This window comes from Impatiens glandulifera, unplaced genomic scaffold, assembly GCF_907164915.1.
Source record: "Impatiens glandulifera unplaced genomic scaffold, dImpGla2.1, whole genome shotgun sequence".
Taxonomy (NCBI): domain Eukaryota; kingdom Viridiplantae; phylum Streptophyta; class Magnoliopsida; order Ericales; family Balsaminaceae; genus Impatiens; species Impatiens glandulifera.
This window is the reverse complement of record NW_025918955.1, coordinates 190974-214254: the sequence shown is the minus strand read 5'-3', so window position 1 is coordinate 214254 and position 23281 is coordinate 190974. Positions and strand designations below refer to the sequence as shown.

Sequence of the window (23281 nt, the reverse complement as noted above, 5' to 3'; positions counted from 1 at the left end):
TTCTTATTTCCTATTATACACACATTTTCATTTTCATTCTCAAATTACTCATATTTTTCTTTCTAAATTATTAATTAACATATTAATTATTACACATCTTCCACATTAAACTCATTAATTACTTTATTTTATAAATATAAATATTATAATTAAAATCAATAATATATATTAAATAAAATATATTATACACTAAAATAAATAAAATTACATAAAATTTTAACATTATAGATTAAATAAAATATATTATATTATACAAATATTAAAATAATACATATATTACATAAATATTAAAATAATATAAAAAGTTAAAATATTACAAGATTCATGAATTTATTTTATTTTAAAAAGAATTTAATGGACACTTTTATAAATATTTTAAGGTTTATGTAATTTATTTTAAGATTAATTTATTTTATTTATTTAAGGTTTATGTTATTTATTTTTGTTTAGTTTATAATATTTATTTAAATTATTTAATTAAGTAGGTTTAGTTTTAATTATATATATTTTATTTATAAAATTAAGTAAAAATAAAATATATGTGTTATTTAATATATAATATATTTTATTTTAATATATAATATTAAAGGTTTATGTAATGCATATTATTTTAGTTTATAATATTTATTTGAATTATTTAATTTATAATGTTTAATTTGCATTATAGTAAAAAAAATGTTTAGGTGTTATTTTAATATTTATATAATATATTTTAATTTATTATATGTATTATTAATTTTAATTATATATTTATATTTATAAAATAAAGTAATTAGTGTATTTAGTGAAAAATTAGTAAAATTGTCGTTCGATACACATGGATAAAAATAAAAAAAAAATATAATAATATGTATTCAATATTTAAAATTCTTAATAAATCACAAATAATATATTAAAATAAAAAATAGAACACTCTCATTTCATATTTTATTCACTTCGGTAAAACAACTCATTTTCTCACATATTTTTTTATTGAACCTCTCATCTCGTTATATTACACTTTCACTTTGTCTATCAAATATTTTATTTATATTTTTTACTATTAGCATCGTGACATCACACTTTGGTCAATCAAATATTTGATTTATATTTTTTAACAACTTATAATTGTTATCGGCCTATTATTCATCGGCAAAACACATCCCAATCACAATTTATTAAAGGGTTGTACTTATTTTGTTAGGTTGCAAGTTGGAAATATACATAGCCGTTTTAAGTTTATGGGTGAGTCAACCCACAATCCGACTCAAGTATTCATTTACTCTCACATATATATCCAAATTAACAGCTCAGATCTTCTGCTACCGATTGCCGTGTTCCCCTGTGGCGCACCAATCAGATTGCAGCATTATTAATTTAATAATAAATCAATCTGGGCAGGAGACGGAGGGAGGGAGAATCCGGAATCCGGGTTTAGGCCCGGGTTCACACAAGACGCCGTTAACGGAAGCTCCCGTTAACGCCAGGAAATAATATAATATTCAGATAATACCCAGATAAGATATCTTCGCTCTGATCTACACGCCCGTTGCCATGACCCTCATGTAAACCCCGCATACCCACCCATGAGAAGAACGCCTGCCGTTCATGAAAATACACTTACACGTCCATGTAAAGACCGAATTGACAGTCATATTATATTTACGTTTTTTAAATATTAATTTAATTTATTAAATAACACAGGCAGCGATATAATATTCGCTTCAAGTAATTCAATCTTTTATTTTCTTGGATTTTTTTTTTATTTTTTTTATTTCATTTTTTTTGCCTCGAGACTCTCTGGAGCGAAGATATATTTGCTTCAATTCATTCTAATAAAAACCTCATGTAAAACCCACCTACCCACCCATGAGAAGACCGCTTGACTACCATGTAAAGACACTTACCCGTCTATGTGAAGACCAAAATGACATGGATTTTATATTTCCGTTTATTAAATATTAATTTAATTCAATTAATTGAAGATGACATGCAGCAACCGAACAAATCTTCGCCTCAATTACGGGCTAGGTTTTTTTTCATATTATTTTTTTTTATTTTTTTTTTTTGCCTGGAGACTCTCTGGAGCGAAGATATATTTGCTTCAATTCATTCTAATAAAAACCTCATGTAAAACCCCCCTACCCACCCATGAGAAGACCGCTTGACTACCATGTAAAGACACTTACCCGTTTATGTGAACACCAAAATTACATGGATTTTATATTTCCGTTTATTAAATATTAATTCAATTAATTGAAGATGACATGCAGCAACCGAACAAATCTTCGCCTCAATTACCGGCTAGTTTTTTTTTCCTATTTTTTTTTTATTTCTTTTTTTTTGCCTGGAGACTCTCTGGAGCGAAGATATATTTGCTTCAATTCATTCTAATAAAAACCTCATGTAAAACCACCCTACCCACCCATGAGAAGACCGCTTGACTACCATGTAAAGACACTTACCCGTTTATGTGAACACCAAAATTACATGGATTTTATATTTCCGTTTATTAAATATTAATTCAATTAATTGAAGATGACATGCAGCAACCGAACAAATCTTCGCCTCAATTACCGGCTAGTTTTTTTTCCTATTTTTTTTTTTATTTCTTTTTTTTTGCCTGGAGACTCTCTGGAGCGAAGATATATTTGCTTCAATTCATTCTAATAAAAACCTCATGTAAAACCCCCCTACCCACCCATGAGAAGACCGCTTGACTACCATGTAAAGACACTTACCCGTTTATGTGAACACCAAAATTACATGGATTTTATATTTCCGTTTATTAAATATTAATTCAATTAATTGAAGATGACATGCAGCAACCGAACAAATCTTCGCCTCAATTACCGGCTAGTTTTTTTTTCCTAATTTTTTTTTATTTCTTTTTTTTTGCCTGGAGACTCTCTGGAGCGAAGATATATTTGCTTCAATTAATTCATTACTTTTTTTTCTTTATTTCAATTTTTTCGCTGGAAAAGAACATTTGTTCGCCTAGACCATGTTCCATGTAAAATGGATTGAATAGTCGCTTCTCGAGAGAACACTTATTCGCCCCTAGTCCCTGTGTCATGTTACATGGAATGAATAGTCGCTTTTCGGAAGAAGACATGTTCGCCCCGGTTACATGAATATATATACCCCCTAATATGATTATTTTATTATCATTTCCGCCCGATTCATCTCTATCTCTTCCTGCCTCCTTTTCACGGCGATTCGTAACCGGCTCCCCGTCGACCGAACCTGAATCCACATCTTCACGACTCCACAATGGTACGTATTCCTGACTAGTAGCTTTTAATATTTAGGATTATGGAACTACTACACTAGATTCTGTTATGTGATGTTGTTGTCTCTTTAATCTTTTGGAAACCCTACTCTCAAAATGTTACCTTGACTGTAAATCAATGTTATTTAGGAAAACTTACCTAGTGTTGTGTTTTGTGATATTATTTCCCTGAAACCCTAGTACATACTCACAAAGACCGTTTTTTTTTTCATGCACGTGCAGGCTGCCTCAGCATCCGTCCAAAACTTTGGCAAAGATTGGATTTTATGCCCAAATCAATTAACAAGTGAAGAGATAGTACTCTTCGTTACATTTCTCCCTTTTTTTTCCATATTGTTTAAGTTTTCATCCTGTTTAACTGAAATATTTATGATTGTTCTTAAACAGCACTTGATGCAACAATATGCTAACACATGTGGTGCCACGGTGTCAATGAGGTGGCGAGACGATGTTACCCACGTCATAGCATCCACCGATTCTAATGGTGGATGCGGTCGCACTATCAAAGTATTGAAGGGCATATTGAACGGGAGTTGGGTCCTTACCATTGATTGTGAGACTCTGTTATTCTTAACCCTTTACTGTTAACTCAATATTCATTTTCACATATATGAAACTAAAAACACCTATTGCTTTTATACAGGGATAAAATCATCAATCAGATTTAACTGTTACGTGGACGAGGAACCATACGAGGTGCAGCGAGATAATCATGGGACTGTGGGCGGTCCAAGAGCTGGCAGAATGCGTTATTTGAACAATGTAAGTTTTGTCTTATTCCCTCCTCCATATGATATTCAATTGTCCATCATTACTAATAATGTATTGTATTTTCTTTCAGCTGCCCAAACTCTTCGACAGTTACACCTTCATATTTGCAGGGGAATTCATCCCGGCTTACAAACTTGATCTTATGGGGTTTGTAATTGCTGGAGGAGGTACAACTAAAGAAATGGAGAATCCATTTGTCGAGCCCGAGGACGACAAAACTATAGTTGTATACGACAAGTCTAGGCACGATGTTAATGAACTTGTTTGGGTATTTGAGGCAGAGAATCCTCTGAAGACATATTTGGATGTGTTTGGTGTTCCTCACACAAGCTTGCTAGAATCCATTGCTGCTTGTGATTTGCAGCCTTTGTTTTTGTAATAGACATGTGTTGGTTTAATTTTTTACTTAATATTTGAATATTTTGCATTCTTGAAAATTCAATGTCATATTTGATTTCAGAATTATGTTTTTTGTTCTTCGAATTGTTTTTTTTTTAAACATCAGCCTTATATTTAACTAAATCTTGAAACATTAACAAATACTGTATAAATTGAAGTATAAATTTGATAAATAATTAATATTTTTTAAAACTACTGTCAAAATAATATTTGTGAAACAATTGTAGTCGAAATGATAATGTGAAGAAATCTTCGCTTACTGATTGATTGATTGATTTATTAATTTAATTTCATAATAATTTTTGTCATTTAATTATTAAAATGAAATAATTTTTTTAACAAGTCACCTCACCGCCACCTAACACCTGCCACCTTTTCATTAAATGCTGCATGCAGCAAGCCATGCTGCTAAGCTAGACAACTTTGTACTCTTCTCTCTCTCTACTGTACGACCATTTCTTCGCCGGAGTTATACTACATTGTCTACCATCGACCTCTCCTTCGCCGGAGACTTCATTATAATATCAATCCGTCTTCCTAAATTATAAAATGGTTTGTTTTTGAATGTCATCTATACCTCCTTTACTTTTCTTCCCAACCTTTTCTATGTTTTTTGAATCATCGACATGAAAAGGTCATGTTCTTTTTGATTATCAGGAAGGAATACGTATCAGCGAGAATGATATGGACGAGAATGATATTATTGATTTAAGGTAACATTTTTTAACTTCTCCAATTTTTGTAGTGCACATGTAAGCGAAGATCTCTTCACTACTACATTATGAGATAATATCTTATGAAGCGAAACTATATTCGCCTAATATTACATTCTTCATACTGTTGAAGTGAAGCATTCTTCGCTTATATTGTTTTCATTTTCCAATAATCTACAAACCTTTATTTTCCACTTGTTCAAACTGAACAGCGAATCTGCCACTTGTCGTCGTCAATTGAATTTCGATGGAAACGGCCAACCTTTGGAGGACATCGAATCCAACTTAATTCCACTTTTAGGTAGAGAATTTGAGAGTGAAGAAGAAGGCTACGTATTCTACTTAGCATACGCTAAACTAATAGGATTTGGTATAAGGCGCAGTTCAAAACATGTAGACAAGGAGGGTAAAATACTGGATAGAGTTTTTTGTTGTAGTGCACAGGGTGAACGGGGAAAGGACAAACGTGATGTCTATGTGAAACGTAGACGTTCTGTGACTCGGTTCTGTTGTGAAGCGAAATTGAGGATAAAGCGTGCAGACAATGGAAAGTTCCAAGTGGTAAATTTTATTAGTGATCATAGTCATCCTCTTGCAAGTCCAAAGAAAACTCACCTGTATAGATGCCATAGGAATATTTCTGCAGTTGCAGGCTTACATATCGAGATGGCCACTAACGTGGGAATTCCTCCTAAGTCATCACATGCTCTAATGTCAAAACAAATCGGTGGAAGGGAGAATCTAGGTTTTCTTCCTGAGGATTACAAAAATTACCTGCGCACGAAAAGAACCAGAGAGTGTACTTTTGGGGAAACAGGGGGTGTATTAGAGTATTTGCAGAACAAACAATCCAATGATCCTGGTTTTTATAATGCTTTTCAACTTGATGCGGACGATTTGATAACAAATATTTTTTGGTGTGATTCCAACATGCGGTCCGATTATTCATACTTCGGAGACGTGGTCAGTTTTGACACCACATACAAGAAGAATAATGAAGGTCGTCCAGTTGCGCTTTTTGTAGGTGTCAATCATCACAAACAATCAATTCTTTTTGGAGCAGCTCTATTATACGATGAAACTGCGATGACTTTTGATTGGTTGTTTGAGACTTTCACCAAAGCTATGCATGGGAAAAAACCAAAAACCATTCTTACAGATCAAGACGCGGCCATGGCTAAGGCCTTGGCGTCTCAATGGCCCGAAACAAATCATCGTCTCTGTATTTGGCACATATTTCAAAATGCAGCCATACATCTTAGCTCGGTGTTCCATAATTTCAGAGATTTTTCTAAGGATTTTTCTTCGTGTATATATGATTTTGAAGAAGAGATAGAGTTTGTTGAAGCTTGGAATCAAATGTTGACAAACTACGGGCTTGAAAACAACGATTGGTTGAAACGCATGTTTAGCATCAGGCGAAAGTGGGCATTAGTGTATGGACGACAAATGTTTTGTGCTGATATGACGACAACACAGAGAAGTGAGAGTATGAACAGTATGTTGAAAAGGTACTGCTCCTACAAACACAAGTTTTTAGAATTTTTCAAACACTTTGAAAGACTACTTGATGAAAGAAGATATGATGTGTTGAAGGCTGATTTCAAATCAATTACCAGCCAACCAAGTCTTAACTATCCAGTTTTGATCTTAAAGGATGCCTGCAAAGTTTACACCCCAGAGGTCTTTAAGTGCTTTGAACAACAATGGTTTATGTCGTATGATTGTGGTGTTGAAATGTTAGAGGATGTTGACACACACAGAAAATACAAGGTAACACCCCACACTAGGAGATGCTCTCATACAGTTACAGTTCATAAGAATGACGATAAGAATATCGAGTGTAGCTGCTGTAAATTTGAATTTGGAGGGATTTTGTGTGCTCACATCCTAAAGATTTTCACAACGATTGACGTGTTGAAGATTCCTCCGGCGTTGATATTGAAGAGGTGGACAAGAACAGCCAAAGATGGAATATTTGGAACTGATCCAACCGTGGACAGTACTAATGTTGATCCGAGTGAGCTTCATAACATAAGATACAGAGATTTGTGTGGGTTGTCCATGCATTTATTTAACAAGGCAGCCGAAAGAGATGACACTTACAATCATGTCAAAGAAATCATGCTGAGCCAGTGCACGTTTGTGGATAAAAAATTGCAGGAGAGTTTAAATATGCAAACTCCACCAACCGGTTTATCACGTTCGGCCGAGGGTGCCCCTGTGCAAGCAAAAGGAATGAAAACTAAGAAGCCAACAAAGTCGGGTAAGAGAAGGAAAGGTGGACTGGAGAAGAACTCAAGAAAACGAAAATCAACAAGAATAACTAGTGAATCACATATTCCGGTATGAAATTGCTGACTTACCCTTATTTACTAATAATTGTGTTATTAATATTCATATAATAACATACTTTTAAATAAATTTGATCTTCCTTTCCAGCCATCAAGTGCAATGCCAACGACAACTCCTCAGTTCTCAACTCCTCAACAATGGGACGAAAGTTTCAGCATGGACGCCAATACTCCGTTCACTGTTCTTTTGTCATCTCAACTATCGAATTCCAGTTTCATGTGAAATCTGATATGTATATAGTATTGTATGTACGTTGGATTTGAAACAAAGAATAAGGTCGAATGTATGCATGCGAAGTTTTATGAAATACCAAATGAATGACCACACTAATTCATTTCTAAAAAATTACAAACACCTATATGAATCGAATATTTATTCGCCCCAAGTCAACTAATATTAAGTATCCTTTTAGTTGCAAATTGAGAAAATGAAACATAATACTGAGGCGAAGATGTTTTCGCTTGAACCTAACCATCTTTGTCTGATGAAATTGATCTTTATGTTGAAACTGGTATTTACATGTCGTGGTAAGTGCAGTGACATGACAAGTCATCCCGCTTCTCATGGATGAGATGGTGGCTTTACATTATCAGTAACGTGAGGCGAATATGTATTCGCTTCATCGAAAATATGTATTAGAGGCGAATATTTATTCTCTTCATATTTCTTTCATGAAATTAGAGGCTTCACATACATATTTTATGAAGAGAAGGTGTTTGAAGCGAATATTTATGCGGCTCATGTTTATTTCACTTAATTTATTCATTTAACACATAATTGAACAAGTATTTGAAAATCAAATTTCATAAAAAAAACACTTCATGTAAACACGTTCCTAAGTGTGAGGATGTGAAGTAACAATTTTTTAGAATTGAAATTACACAACATATTCTTTATTGTAACAATAAATCATTACAATTATAGGAATAGTTTAATTACCCCATCTGTCTATGAGTACATTATTGTACTCATGTGAACTAAAACTATTTGTAAAATTTAATTACACAATATGTATACAGTTCCTAAATCATTGACTTATCCATTTACGGCAGGAATTGTAGACCTCGCTCCTGGCCTTGTTGAGCTCCGAGCCAATGACACGCCAACAGTATTCCATCCTCAATGTCCTTATTTGGTTCCTTACATTTCTTTTAACTCCAAAGCCAGTTTTCCACCCCTTCACCTCACCTTCATACGTCTCCATGTGTCTCATGCAATAAATGCCGCAGTCAGTGTAATTCTTTGAATCCTGCCATGGCAATTTCAGACATGTCTTTTCCAAACCGCCATACTTTTTAGCAAGAACGGGGTCTACGTCGTTCATATATTGTTGAATGTAGTCATCCTGATACATCATTACAAACAACATTATGTAATGTATTTTAGTGCTACTAGAATTCCAAAATTGAACTGTTTTAAATTTTAATTGTAGTGTCATACCAAGATTTGTGCATTCTTATATCTTCTTTCAAAGGGCGATTGCATAGGTGACTCGCGGTTATCAATTACTTGAAATTGCCTTTGTATGAAGTTATAGCAAACAAGGTAGAAATGTCTGTCATCAATGATTGGGAAAAACAACTGTGGATAGAATTAGAAAAGATTAGATTTGAACTGAGTGGTAAATGATATTATAAGGTATGACAGCCAAAGATGTACTTACGAGGTCCACTTCCCAGAGGTCCATTTTTGAAATTTGGAAAGCACGACCTTCTAGACAGAACCTGTCATTGAATTTTTCTCGCGTAGTTATCCCACCTTCACGAAAAATCTGTTTACAGCAGTCTTTAGTCTCACAAGAATAACATAATTGATAAATAACAGTGCTAGTACAACTTACGGTGAGCACGGTTGTGTAGAAAATCTTCTTGTAACGAGATTTGACATTTTTCCTACAAAGGTTGTGCAAAATGTATGACCAAACATCAATAATCATACTGTCTACCCAGGTTTCATTAGCCATTGTGAGCATGTCCCCGCGCGTCAAGTGTAGACATAGGTGTTCCGCAATAAATAACATTTCACTGCATGGAAACAGCAAAACATTTTTCAAGATGGTGTGCAATTCCTATTTTTTATGAATAATTAAGCATTTGCAGCAAACATTACCTTGGATCAAGTCCTCCAGCAAATACGAAACCCACAAAAATCTTCTGAAAGTTTGTTAGTTTCTTGTCATCCCTAAACATTTTATTGAATTGTGGTGTTTTCAAAGCTGTAGGCAATTCCAATGCTTTAACCCATTCTGTCGTTCGCATGTTTGGACGAGAAGAGCCAGTTTGAAGTGGCGGTAGTACACTGGAGATGCCTTCTTCCGGTTCATTCTTTACTATCTCCAAAGAATAGGCGGTGTGAAATGGCGTTAGTAGACTGGAGATGCCTTCTTCAGGTTCATTCTTCACTGTCTCCAATGACGAGGCGGTTTGAAGTGGCTGTGGTAGACTGGAGATGCATTCTTCAGGTTCCTTTTTAACTATCGCCAAAGAAGGGGAGTTTTGTTGGTTTCGGTTTTGATGACATCGGTTAACCAATCAGTTTTCAAATTTCGTGGGGCTTTTCTTTGGACATTTAAGGCCTTTGAAGGTCCTGCTTCCTCATTTTTTTGGATAATTAGGGTAGGAGGCAAGGCTGGGGTGGTTGTAGTGCTGGGGTTCGTGTTGGTTTCTGTTTTGGGAGTAATTGGGTTGGCTTTGGTTTTGGCTTGTGCCATTGGAGGGGTTGTGGTTTTGAGTGGAGGAATGGGGTTTGCTTTGGGCTTGTCTTGTGCCATTGGAGGGGGTGTGGTTTTGAGTGGAGGAATGGGGTTTGCTGAGGGCTTGTCTTGTGCCAATGTAGGGGGTGTGGTTTTGAGTGGAGGAATGGGGTTTGCTGAGGGCTTGTCTTGTGCCAATGGAGGGGGTGTGGTTTTGAGTGGAGGAATGGGGTTTGCTGAGGGCTTGTCTTGTGCCAATGGAGGGGGTGTGGTTTTGAGTGGAGGAATGGGGTTTGCTTTAGGCTTGTCTTGTGCCAATGGAGGGGGTGTGGTTTTGAGTGGAGGAATGGGGTTGGTTTTGGGCTTGGCTTGTGCCATTGGAGGGGGTGTGGTTATGATTGGAGGAAGGGGGTTGGCGTTGGCTTGTGCCATTGGAGGGGGTGTGGTTTTGAGTGGAGGAATGGGGTTTGTTTTGGGCTTGGCTTGTGCCATTGGAGGGGGTGTGGTTTTGAGTGAAGGAATGGGGTTGGCTTTGGCTTGTGCCACTGGAGTGGGTGTGGTTATGATTGGAGGAAGGGGGTTGGCGTTGGCTTGTGCCATTGGAGGGGGTGGGGCTGGGGTTTGGGTAACTGTTTTGAGTGGAAGGGGGTTCTTGTGGGATTGGGGTGTTGGTGTGAGGGTGGGTTGTGTGTGGTCTAGGGTGTTTAGAGGATGGGTGTTGGATTTGGCTTGGTTGTCTGCGTTGATATTTTTTGGGATGTTGGGAGAAAGTGTGCTCTTGTTGGATGGGGCCGTTGGTGGGTGGTTGGCTTTTGTCTTCGTTTCGGTGGAGGGGGTGAATGTGTTCTTGTTCGATGGGGCCGTTGGATTGGTGTTGGCATGGTTGTTGGTAGGAAGGGTGTTGCCTTTCGCTTGGGTGGTGGCTTCCGTGTGGGGGTTAATGCCACTTCCTCTGGGCTGCTGCTTTTTGTTTTGGTCCAGACTCCTCTGTAAGGCTTCCCTCAGGATTGCATTGGAGTTTAGCACCGTGGCCAAGGGCTCAAACGCAGACTGTACAAGTTCCATGGCGTTTATCTGGTGCATCTCATTCAGATATTTAGCCCCTTGTGCCAATTCTTCGGCAGCGGCAGCAACCTTCCTCAAACATGACGCCAGGTTTTGTGTAATTGGAGCATGCTCAGTTGGATGGTCATCTCCAGTTTGTGGTGGTGTTGGCTGCACATTTTGTTGCATCGGTGGTTGCTCATTCGGCATGGCTATGCGAGCAACCACCCTACCATGTCCAAACCCCCCCTGTGCAGCCTCATAATCAACCCTTTCGTACATCTTCTTCTCGTCCCAGCATCCTAGAATAGGAAAACTCCTTGAGATCTTACTGTTTACCTTGAACTCAACCACACGGTCCAAGTAGCACAACTGATACATTAGCATGAACAAATATATGTTACGTTCAAAGTCATCAAAAAATTATGAATGGACAACCTCCAGCAAATAGATTTCTACACTCACCAAAAGAAAGGTTAATGGTCCATGGAAATAGGATGTCTTCTTTGCTTTCCACTTATAAACACTGTCGACTAGCCCGTCTAACGTGAACTTGCACCAGTTGTAGTCTTTGATTTTAGATACATCCTGGAGGGATTTCAGTACTTTGAATCTGAAAATAAAAAAGTAGTGACTCAAGCCATGTAAAATGATATTGAAGTTCTAAATGAGATCACAGAATTAATGCTAGGTTCTTTGGGTTTACCTGCACTGTGGATTTTGGGATGTCCACAAAAAACTGGATACAACAAACACCACGAAGTCCATCTTGAAGTTACTGTCTCCTTCTGTGTTCTGTAGAATTTTGTCAGGCATTTGGTAGGTTGAAGGACCTCCACTGTTCTCGAATCCCCATCTCCTTCTCCACGCCGTGAGATGTTCCTTGTACACCTTGTCGTCCGTGTGATTTCCTAAACACTCTGCCACAACTAATTCACCTCTGGGTATGTTCAATACACATTGAACATCCTCTTCATCAATCTGCATCTCCTCTCCACTGTGTAGGACGATGCTCCTCCTTCTGGGATTGAATAGACTCACAATGCACCGTGAGAATTGAAGTGGGCATTTTGATATGCCAAGTGACAGAAGGGAACCAAATCCGATGTCCTTCACAGCCTGCTTCTGTTCTTCAGATAACCTGTTAATCAGGTGATGAAGGCCCGATGGAGAGGTTCTGCTCTTGAAATCGACATCAGGGTCACGAGTCCTTCTTCTTTTCTTCTGAACCTGGTTCTCACTAAGTGCTTCATTCGCCGCGTTGGCCAGAATATCCAGTGGTGTCGTGGGCGTGCCTGATGCATCGGGTTTTCGTTTCCTTTGTTGAACACTACATTATCATTAGCAAATTGGATTACTTACCTAATCCAAATAGAGTCAAATTTTAACAATTGTAACATTCGCGTAATTACCTTAGTGTGTTCACTTCAGTCGTGGATTCAGTATATGGAACTATTTGCATATCGGAATCCTGATTCTGAGATGTTAAAGTCACATTTAGATTCTAACGACCTAAACTAAGAAAACGAAATAGACACAAGCATGCAACCGTAAATACTTCTTACCATTTTCGCTGGAGCCGAAGATACTAACCGGAAGACAAATGGGTTCGTAGTCGAAATGCCGGAGACGACAGCGCTAGGTCAGATGGTAGAATAACCTGGGTGTCTTACGGCCGAATTCGGGCTTCAGATGTTTTACAGTTTTACTATGCAAAGTGCACTCTTAGTGTGAATGTATTTTCATGAGGCCGTATCGGTTTTCACAAACATGAATAAGGAGTTTCTCATGAACTTCGTACGAGTCGAAGCGATATTCGCTTTTGTAGTGTGAAAGGTAATTATGCATTATGAAAAGTAACATACGACAATAGACGAGGATGTATTCGTGCAGAACTCCGCACTGTACGAATATATCTTCGCTTAGTACATGTCTTTCATGTTTCACATTATTTGAAAAAAAATTCCCACAAAAGAAACAACTATTTGATTCTCAATGCTGAATAAGCGAACAAATCTTCGATCTGCCAATCTAACAGATCGTATCCAATCTAAAGGAATGACGTTTGATTCGATGGTAGCGATTCACTGACCGGCGTCACAAAGTCTGAGACTTTGTGACAGTTGACTTGACATGTGGTAATTTTTTTGGCGCTTCATTGTACTAATTTCCTTTTTAATTGAGCTGTCAATTAAATTTTTTTATAATTTTTTTTGGAATATAAATGACATTGTATATATTTTACTTTGACGCTCATGTAATAAATATAAGGTTTGTTATGTATGAATAATTTAATATTTCATATAATGTTAATTATAGTAAATGTAATATTTTAATTTATGACCGTAGTCTTCAGCATTTTTTAATATAAATTTTTGATTCCTATAATGAGTGTAACAAGATAAGATCAAACATCACCTAAACTTTTTAATTAACAATATATAAATTATGATTGATGTTCCCTATCTAAAATAATGAAGACTGGTCCGATTCGATGTATAATGATTAGTTTAAGATATGATGTAACGTACAAAAATATGTCGGCAATGAATTATAAATAAAAATGAAATGTGATCCAGGGGATAGAAATTGAGAAATGGTTTGTAGCGAAGATTTATTCGCGTTAGTGTGTTTGCCACCCACATTCATTCATAATTTAGGTATTCACATACAAGCTTTGTTGTACTTACATCAGGTGTAAAGGGTATTCTCATGTAGGGGTTGTGTGTTTCACATGTAAGTCAACCTAGAATCCATTCAAGCGAATATTTATTCGCTTCAGATTAGTTTCTCATAATTTGCAAGTTTCACTGAACACGGATATATGTTCGCTTCTTTTCTTGTATAATTAGATGATTGCATGTGTTTAAAAATAGAAAAATGTTGTGCAATTGGAAACTGTATTAAAATATACTATTTCTTACTTTTTGTGATGTGACAACAATACTGCACACTGTTCCGATTTGACATGTCATGACATGCATAATACTTTTACTGAATCCATAGATATGAAATGATTTCTTTATAGGGTTTTATACAAAAACACACCTCTTTTTCAATGATGACATCTAATTTCTGCACGATGTGACAAAACAAAGGATTAATGTTAATATTAAAAGAATAAGATTAACAAATATTAAAAATAATTAAACTTAAATTAAAAATAATAAAAGCTTAATAATTAAACTTTAATTAAAACTTAATAAAAAGAATTAATGTTAATATTAAAAGAATAAGATTAAAAAATATTACAAATAAATTTAAATAATTACTATACATATAAAACCAGTTCAACCAAACACCCTTATAATTTTACTATTGGGATAAATATACTTTATAATTATATTGAAATAATTATAACAGTGTACTACTGTCTACCAAACACATCCTACGTATTATATTGAATATAATTTTATAATTATTCATGAAAATGTGTTTATTCATGTTGAAATAATTTATTATCTAATATAATGTGAATGACAATATTGAATAATGTATTATTTTTAATATTATTAAGTGTTATTACATTTTCGTGAATGAAATTACTTTTTCATGATGTGACAAAGTGACTACACACTGTTCGGATTTGATATTTCATCACGGGAAATTTACTTTTTCTGAATCAATAGATCTAAATAATTTATGAAGAAAACAGATTTTCTTTTTGCTATAAATGTAGGGATTACATGAACAATCTTCGTCGGCAGCATGAAATATCTATTGAGCGTTTTTGTTGAGAGTGTGTGATTTTTTCATATAGTTTGTTGGGATGTATCATTTGGGAGATTCTCTGTGATGGAAAACTTGTACAATCAAGATCAAGTGGTGGAAAACATCTTCAGTGTACACGAATTCTTGGTAACTCAAGTAGAAACTACCGATCAAATGAAGATCATTCGTGTACACTGCTGTGGTTGCTTCCCTGGGATGTATCATTTGGGAGATTCCCTGGGATGGAAAACATCTCAAGAGATAACTCAACAGGTGTAGGACCCCAGTTATGCGTGAGAGATCCGCTGTGGTTGCTTCAATGGAGATGCCTTGAAGCTGGAGATGCAGATGAATATTGTTAAAATGTACAAATGTTTATGAAACGGGGAAATGTTTATGAAACTTGTAATGAAAATTTGTACGTCGAATGATAATATTTATTTGTTATTTATATTTTCATGCAAATGTCATTAAACATTAATAAAATAACGAAATTGTTAAAAATAATAAAGTATTATCATATCATTGCCATAATTTTAAATGTAAGTTTTGGTCCGATTCGATGTGTAAAGATTATAAATAAAAATTATATGTGATTAACGGAAAGAAATTGGAAAATGGTTTGTAGCGAAGATTTATTCGCGGCGTGTAATTTCCTCCCACATTCGTTCATCATTTTGGTCTTCACATACAAGCGTTGGTGTACTTACATCAGGTGTAAAGGGTATTCTCATGTAGGGGTTGTGCGTTTCACATGTAAGTCAACCTAGAATTCATTCAAGCGAATATTTATTCGCTTCAAATTAGTTCTGCACACGAATATATGTTCGCTTCTTTTCAAATATAATTAGATGAAGTCATGTGCTTAAAAATTGAAAAAAAAACATAATTTGCAACTTCATTAAAATACAATATTTATTAATTTTTTTATGTGACAACAATACGGCACACTGTTCCGATTTGATATGTCATTACAGGCTACATACAGTAATCCATAGATATGAAATGATTTCTTTATAGGGTTTTATACGAAAACAATCTTCTTTTCTTTTTTGAATGATGAAAGATATTTTCAATACATTTCCGTTGAATGTGGTCGACCTGAAATATGAAGATCAAGCGAATATTATGTCGTTTCGTAACAATGTTTTGTTTCATATAGAAACTTACAGGCGAATGAATCTTCGTTTTCCAATTCATTACAGTATGACATGAAAGTGTCAACAATAATATGTAACTTCAAAGATTGGATGCGACATCATCTTCGTTTTTAAGGGTTTTACAGGCGAAGATCCAATCGATTGATCAATCGAAGGGGTTTACATGAACGGATCAGTCGTTTTACATTATACTTCGAATTGATCATGACATCCAAATTGCAATCAAAGAATGAATCAAAGCTAACGACAATGAGTCGATTTATATCACTACAGAATAAACGAAATACATAATGTAAAATATAACTTCAGACTATAATCAAACATAACTTCATAATATTGATGAATACACAAAAACATTCCATAATCCGTTTACATAAGTACTGCACAGATTAACCAAAAATATAGATGTTCAACAATAAAAATGAAGCTCTAGTCTGATTCATGAGATGATGACTCGTCTATCGGTCCTGTCAGCGACACGACCTCATGTTCGATGACGGGTGGAATGTATAGCTGAATGGCTTCGTTCACAGCATTGATCCATCGGTTGGGGATGAAAACCGTCAAAGAATTTTCAATTATTGATGCGTACTCTAAGTAAAGATGTTGAGGAGTAAACATGAAGTCCTCCGGAGGATTGTCTCCATTTGAAGGTAGGGGATTCCGTAGGCCAAATTGTCTGTATATGACACTTGTGCAGTAGGAGGTAGTTCCCTGAAGGCCCAACAAAATGATGAATGGAGAACCCCTCATCTCGTACATCATTTCAGCAAACAGATACCACGGAACAATGAACCTAATTGGGTGAATATCCGAAATAAAATTCGGAGGCACGAGTCCATTGACCCTTTGCACTTGTAGATTGGCAAAGGAAGTGTAGGGAATTGAAGGACGGGGCAACCAATGCAACTTGTCTAACAACCAGAGGTATAGAACCAAAGGTGATCCACGGCGAGAATAGTTGTTTTCCTCGGGAACAAATTCGTTAAGACCAAGTAATGTCTCAGCAAGTACCAGGCTAGCCAGGTTTGGGGCGTTTCCCATCAGTGCAGGAACTACCCGCAGGAGCCTTTCCGAAGGCCGGCGTCCTGCAGCCGGACATAAAAAAAAATGAGCCAGAACCACAAGCATGATCAGTTTGCTTTGTGTGTGGTTGATGGTCCTCTCAGCTCCCTGGACACGCCAAATGTACTCGTCTATGTTTGTCATATTCAGAAATCCATGTTGGAGGGTAAACAAGAGAGCATCAAACATTGTACATCCATAGAAGCTGTCGCAAATGTGGACGGCCATATGAGGATCTTGATGGACAGGCAAGATCATGAGTGCATTTGTACCACACCTAAGGATTGAAGCAAAGTCCTCTAGCGTCGGGCATATGTGCATTTCCCCAATAACAAAAGAACGAGAGTCCGTATCCCATCTGCTTTGCATGTGGGCCATCAGTCCGTCGTTAACGTTTATTCGTATTAGAGGAAGAATCTCATCTACATGATAGACACTAAAAGGGACAGGGTCATCGTTGATCAGACTTAAGTATCGCTCCAGTTGTTGCTGCGATAAAACCAGCATGTCTGGGTCCATCTCTACATCCATCTTATGAGTTTTACGCTTAATGAATGAAGGAAAGACAACGGTAGATAGAGATTCGGGAAGGAGTGAGAGTGTAATGTGAGAGTGAGAGTGAGAGTGAGGGTATGAGAGTGATGATCTTGATACAGCAGTAGTTGAAGTTAATAAATGAGTTTTCATTCTGGAATTGACATCAATACATACCACAGGTAGGTGCATTACATGTTGCGAGGATATCTTCGTTTATGAATTGGCAAACATATAGTGAAGAAGATATCTTCGTCTCGGATATTAAAAATATGGATTGCACCAAAAAATAACATAAGAAGATATCTTCGTTTCGGATATTAAAAATATGGATTGAACCAAAAAATGAACATAAGAAGATATCTTCGTTTATGAATTTCAAAATTTACAGTGAAGAAGATATCTTCGTCTCGGATATTAAAAATATGGATTGACCCAAAGAATAAAATAAGAAGATATCTTCGTTTATGATTTTGAAAATGTAGAGTGGCGAGGATATCTTCGTTTATGAATTTAAAAACATATAGTGAAGAAGATATCTTCGTCTCGGATTTCCAAAATATGGATTGCACCAAAAATGAACAGAAGAAGATATCTTCGTTTAAGAATATTTAAACACACGGTTAAGAAAACATCCTCGTTTATGATTTTAAAAAATCGGTACAAGAAGACACATCAAACATCAATACATTATAACTCCATACATTAAGATCTGAACTGCCTTCCATACATTAAGATCTGAATTGCATTATAAGTTATAAATCAATATCAAACATCCATACATTAAAAAATGTGAATTGACCTGTGTAAACATAAGAATTACTGTACAAGTATAATTCCGTGTAAGACATAAAAATCCCTAATATCTTGATCTAATTGCAGTCTTTATCTTGAACCTATTGACATTGTGCTCAGACATAAGAATTCTGTATAAATATTTAATCCTCAACGTACTCAAAGCTTCTTCGGCCTTCAAAAGAACAAGAGAAAGTATAAGAACATCTAAAATTGTTCAATGTCATCTACTAAACATTAGATATGGTATAACACTTACATTATTTTCGTTGATGTCAATAGACCAATTCTTCGCCGTTCCTCTATATGTTTCCATATGTCTCATTAAGTATACACCGCAGTCTGTCTTGTTTGTTCTGTCTTGCCAGTCCAGCTTTGGGGCCGTTATCCTGTATTTTTTAACCTTGGCAGCCATTCGTTCCATGCCTTGACTTAACAAGAATTTCACAAAACAATCGAGTTGTTTACTCAAAGTGACATACTTGTCCAAAATTTTCATTCCATGAGGACGGCCGGAGTTGTCAAGTACAACGATTTTGGAGTCCTTAATATTCACACAAACAAGGAAGAAATGTCTGGAAAAGACAACGGGTAGGAATATCTGCAAAAAGAACACAAACATTTATTACTTTATTGCATATTCTTTACTTGGAATTGAGGGATATGTACAGACCACGTCAGCGAAGATGAGGTCTTCTTTTGTGATTTGGTAGTTCCTCATGTCTTCTTCAATGGATTGGGAAAATAAGGTGGCATCATGCTCCATATTAACCTGCAAAATAAGGGCAGAGCATCAAAGTCATGAACATTGAAGGATACATAGCCAAAAAAAAAGCAGTTCATGCACTTACATGTGAACATGATGAGAAACAAATTATTCTTGGTTCATGCCTTGGCAACCTACGGCATTTGAAGTGCACAATTATGGACCAAGCGTCAATCACTTCGCTCGAAATTTCGCGACCCATTTGCATTGAACGAAGTAATTGACGGGTAATATTACCAGGTGCACCTTCGTACAGAACGTCACTGAAAAATACATTCATTTAGAAGACCATAACTAAATAATTTCATTTTTAAAAATTCTAAAAAAATGAGAACTAACTTACGTTGGAGGCAGGTCTTCATCAAACACAAAATCGGCTAATCTCTGCTCCTTGTTGGTTATTTTGTGGTCCAACATATCAGCAACCTGTTGCATGTAGGGGGATCGAAGGTGCACAGGAATTTTTGAGATCTTCCTCTTAGGATATTCTTTAATGTTGATGCGTCCCCCCCCATCACCTTCATCTTCATCTTCATCTTCAGAAGATTCAACGGCCTTAGAAGCCTCAACCTGTTGCTGGCCATCACCATGATCAGTTGGTGCAACAGACTGACCTTGGGGTTCCTCAACATTTTCCTTCCCTGCACCATGATCATTTTGTTCAAAATGATGAGATTTGGGTACCTCAACCTGTTGCTTGCCTTCACCATGATCACTTGGTGCAACAGACTGAGCTAGGGGTTCCTCAACATTTTCCTTCCCTGCCCCCTGATCATTTGGATTTTCAGGCGGAGATTTTGGTTCATCAACCTGTTCCTTCACTTCAACCTGATCATCGTCTTCAACAGTGGTTGTCTGCACTTTGTGTGCCCCATCCGGTTCCTTGCATTCACCCTCATGATCAGTTGGTTCAACAATGGGTGAGTCATCTTTGTTGGGCAGAAATGAATCCTCATGTTCGTCCTGCTGAGGAGGGGGTGACTTGGCTTGACTGTGATGAAATACAGCCTCTACATCTTCCGGTTCAACAAGGACTGATTCATCTAAAATGTCCTCACGTACATCCTCAACAGATTGCGGTTGAAGAGGTGGTGACGGAGCATCATTGTGCACAACGGCAACATCGAGATCATTCTGTTCTTCGTGATCGGATGGATTTTCTTGATTTGACATCACTGAATCCTCAAAATCATTCAGTTCAGCCAGTGCTGGTTGATGGTCTGCATGGTCATCCACTGCATGGTCATCCACTGCAGTCCGACATGTGTAATCAACCCGGGGACTATTGACTTTCAAGCCCGCACACTGTAAAGTGTCCCCAAGTGCATCCCTTGTAGGATCTTCCACACCTACATGAACCGGACCATCGATCACCACCTTCAAGTGTTTCATGAAGCCTTCAGACTCTCTGAGGTTCAGGAAACCGGCCTCAAAAAAGGGCTTCGGATCGATGTTGCGTTTCTCCAACTCCCCTGATAGGTAATTCAGCTGTTGGGCTGTATCTTTAAAAGTTTGCAGGATTTTGGATGTCAACAACTGTACATTATGAAAAACATACTTCATTAATCTTGAAAACAGGATAATAAAGAACAATGGGAGTCAATTTATTGTTTCCACATACCTCATTATCGTCTTCTTTTACTTCAACCGAGTCAACTGGATTCTCGGGTGTCTAACTGCTAGGCGCGCCTTGCCTGCCAAGCCCAAAACCACCGGCACGACCTTCTAAGTTGGTAAACTCCAACACGCTGACGTCATCCCAACAGGAGATGATTGGAAATTTTCTTTCGTAGGGGATACGTTCACCTTCCACAAAAACACCATCTAGGTAGCAAATCTGGAGTAAGGAGTGGGAGACATGTTAGAAAATATTACATATCTATAAATCATATATAAGAGAGGCAACAATACTTACCGATAAAAGGGTTATAGGTCCATCGAATATGGATTTTTATTTTTTACTTGCTTTTTCTTTCCAACTTCTTACACTGTCAATCAATCGTTGAAGTGTAAGTGGCACCAGTTCAGTTCCTTTATGTTATCAACCTCCATTAAGGATTTGAGAATTTTGAACCTGAAATGAAAAAAAATACATTTGTCAGTATTCAAAAATACAATTAGATATATAAGAGGTTTGAATACATGTTTACCTGGCTCGTGAATTTTGAACAGGACATAAAAAACTAGAGACAACAAAGACAACGAAGTCTATTTGAAATCGTTGTCTGCACTTGTGTTACTTAATATCTTGGGGATCATAGAAAGTGTTTCGGGAGCTTTGGAGTCTTCCCCGGTCCATCTGGTCTTCCAATCCCTCAAGAAATTAAAATAAGCAGGGTCCTTAGTCTTGTCCAACCCAACGGACTCGACTACGTTCATTGAGCCTCTAGGGAGGTTCATCACGAGCTGTACGAGATCTTCATCGATACGGATCTCATCACCGTTGGCCACTACCAGAGAACTCTTATCCGGGTCAAAAGATTGGATTACATGTTTGGAAAAAATGAGCAAGGCCACTTGGAGACGCCCATTGTAAGAAGAGAACCAAACCCGATTTCCTTAACGGCTTCCCTCTGTTCTACGGCTCAATTGAGGAATGAGTTGAGCGAGGCCATGAGGTGATGATCTGGTTAGAAATGTCACTGGACGTTTCTTGCGGGTTTTGGTTTTTTGGGGAGAGGGGGGAAACTCTTCATCGAATGGGGTAGTAGACGGAGAAATATTAGTGGTTTCTGGGGGTGGTTCTGGTAACTCTTCATCGACTGTTGGAGTGGAGGTATGGAATAACATTTGGTTTTTTTTTTAGGGGGAAAAGGTGGTGGTAAAAATATCATCAGTACCTGCAGCAACATCAGTAGCTTCGACAGCAACTGTGGAAACTGATTCAGCAGTCGATGAAGACTTAGTATTCGTCTTCGGATTTCTCTTCCTCTTCCTTTCATATGTAAAGTTATTAAACCTCGAAGTCATTATTTTGGGTGGGATAGCATAAATCAGTATTCAACGAAATAAATTGAATAAACATGTGTAAATTAGTATAAACACAATAAGATCAACATACCTCTCTGGTTTAGTGCTGGGATTGACGTTGGATGCCGGAGTGGGTGCAGTTTCGTTTTCGTTATGCTCCTACAAACTTGCAAGACGACCTCTCGGGAGTCGATGGGATGATCCACTTCCATGTTCTTGCCTGGTTACCCGACATGTTCAGAAGAATCCTTGTAGTATAAACGAAATATCTAGGGTTCGACGTTCAGTGTTTGGATTATCGCCGGGAGATAGAGAGGAGAAGAATATGAACAGTTGCTTATGAAATGAAATTGAGGGAGAGTCGGCTTGTAGCGGGAAATTGAAATTATATCAACTAGTCATGGAAGCGAATAAATATTCGTTCGATATCGTAACTTCTTAAAAAAATAATAAAATAAATGCAAAATAAAAACTATTCATCGAAGCGAAGATTTATTCGCGGAATGTAAATGCACGGGTAAGTGAATTTACATTACAGGCAAGTGGCTTCTCATTGGAGGGGAGGTGGTTTACATGAACGTGAGGATAAAATTATTTGAAAATAAGAAATTCTTTCGCTTTCAATCATCTACTCGAAAAAACAAAATTCAAGCGAATATTTGGTCGTTTACTGATTGTCACTTTAATTTAATTACATTAACATTTATTAATAAACGGAAAAAAATAAAAAATAAAAATGAAGCCTGGTAATTGAGGCGAAGATTTGTTCGGTTGCTGCATGTCATCTTCAATTAATTGAATTAATATTTAATACATGGAATTATAAATTCCATGTCAGTTTGGTCTTTACATAGACGGGTAAATGTGTTACATGGTAGGCAAGCGGTCTTCTCACGGGTGGGTATGGGGGTTTTACATGATGTTTTTATTAGAATTAATTCAAGCAAATATATCTTCGCTCATGAATGTCTCCGGAAAAAAAAAATTAAATACAAAAAAAAAAAAAAATCCGGTAATTGAGGCGAAGATTTGTTC

At 36.7% G+C, this 23281-nt stretch overlaps 1 protein-coding gene across 1 annotated transcript in view; it reads right to left on the bottom strand.

The window, feature by feature from the left end:
* Window positions 1-19227: 19227 nt before the first annotated feature.
* Window positions 19228-23281, bottom strand: part of LOC124917220 (7-deoxyloganetin glucosyltransferase-like) — a 27810-nt gene continuing 23756 nt past the window's right edge. The window contains exons 4-8 of the mRNA XM_047457693.1: window positions 20282-20558; window positions 20027-20158; window positions 19907-19917; window positions 19441-19539; window positions 19228-19282 (exon numbers count right to left, since the gene is read on the bottom strand). Of these exons, the coding sequence (XP_047313649.1) occupies window positions 19228-19282; window positions 19441-19539; window positions 19907-19917; window positions 20027-20158; window positions 20282-20558 (574 nt within the window). The remainder of the gene's footprint in view (window positions 19283-19440; window positions 19540-19906; window positions 19918-20026; window positions 20159-20281; window positions 20559-23281) is intronic.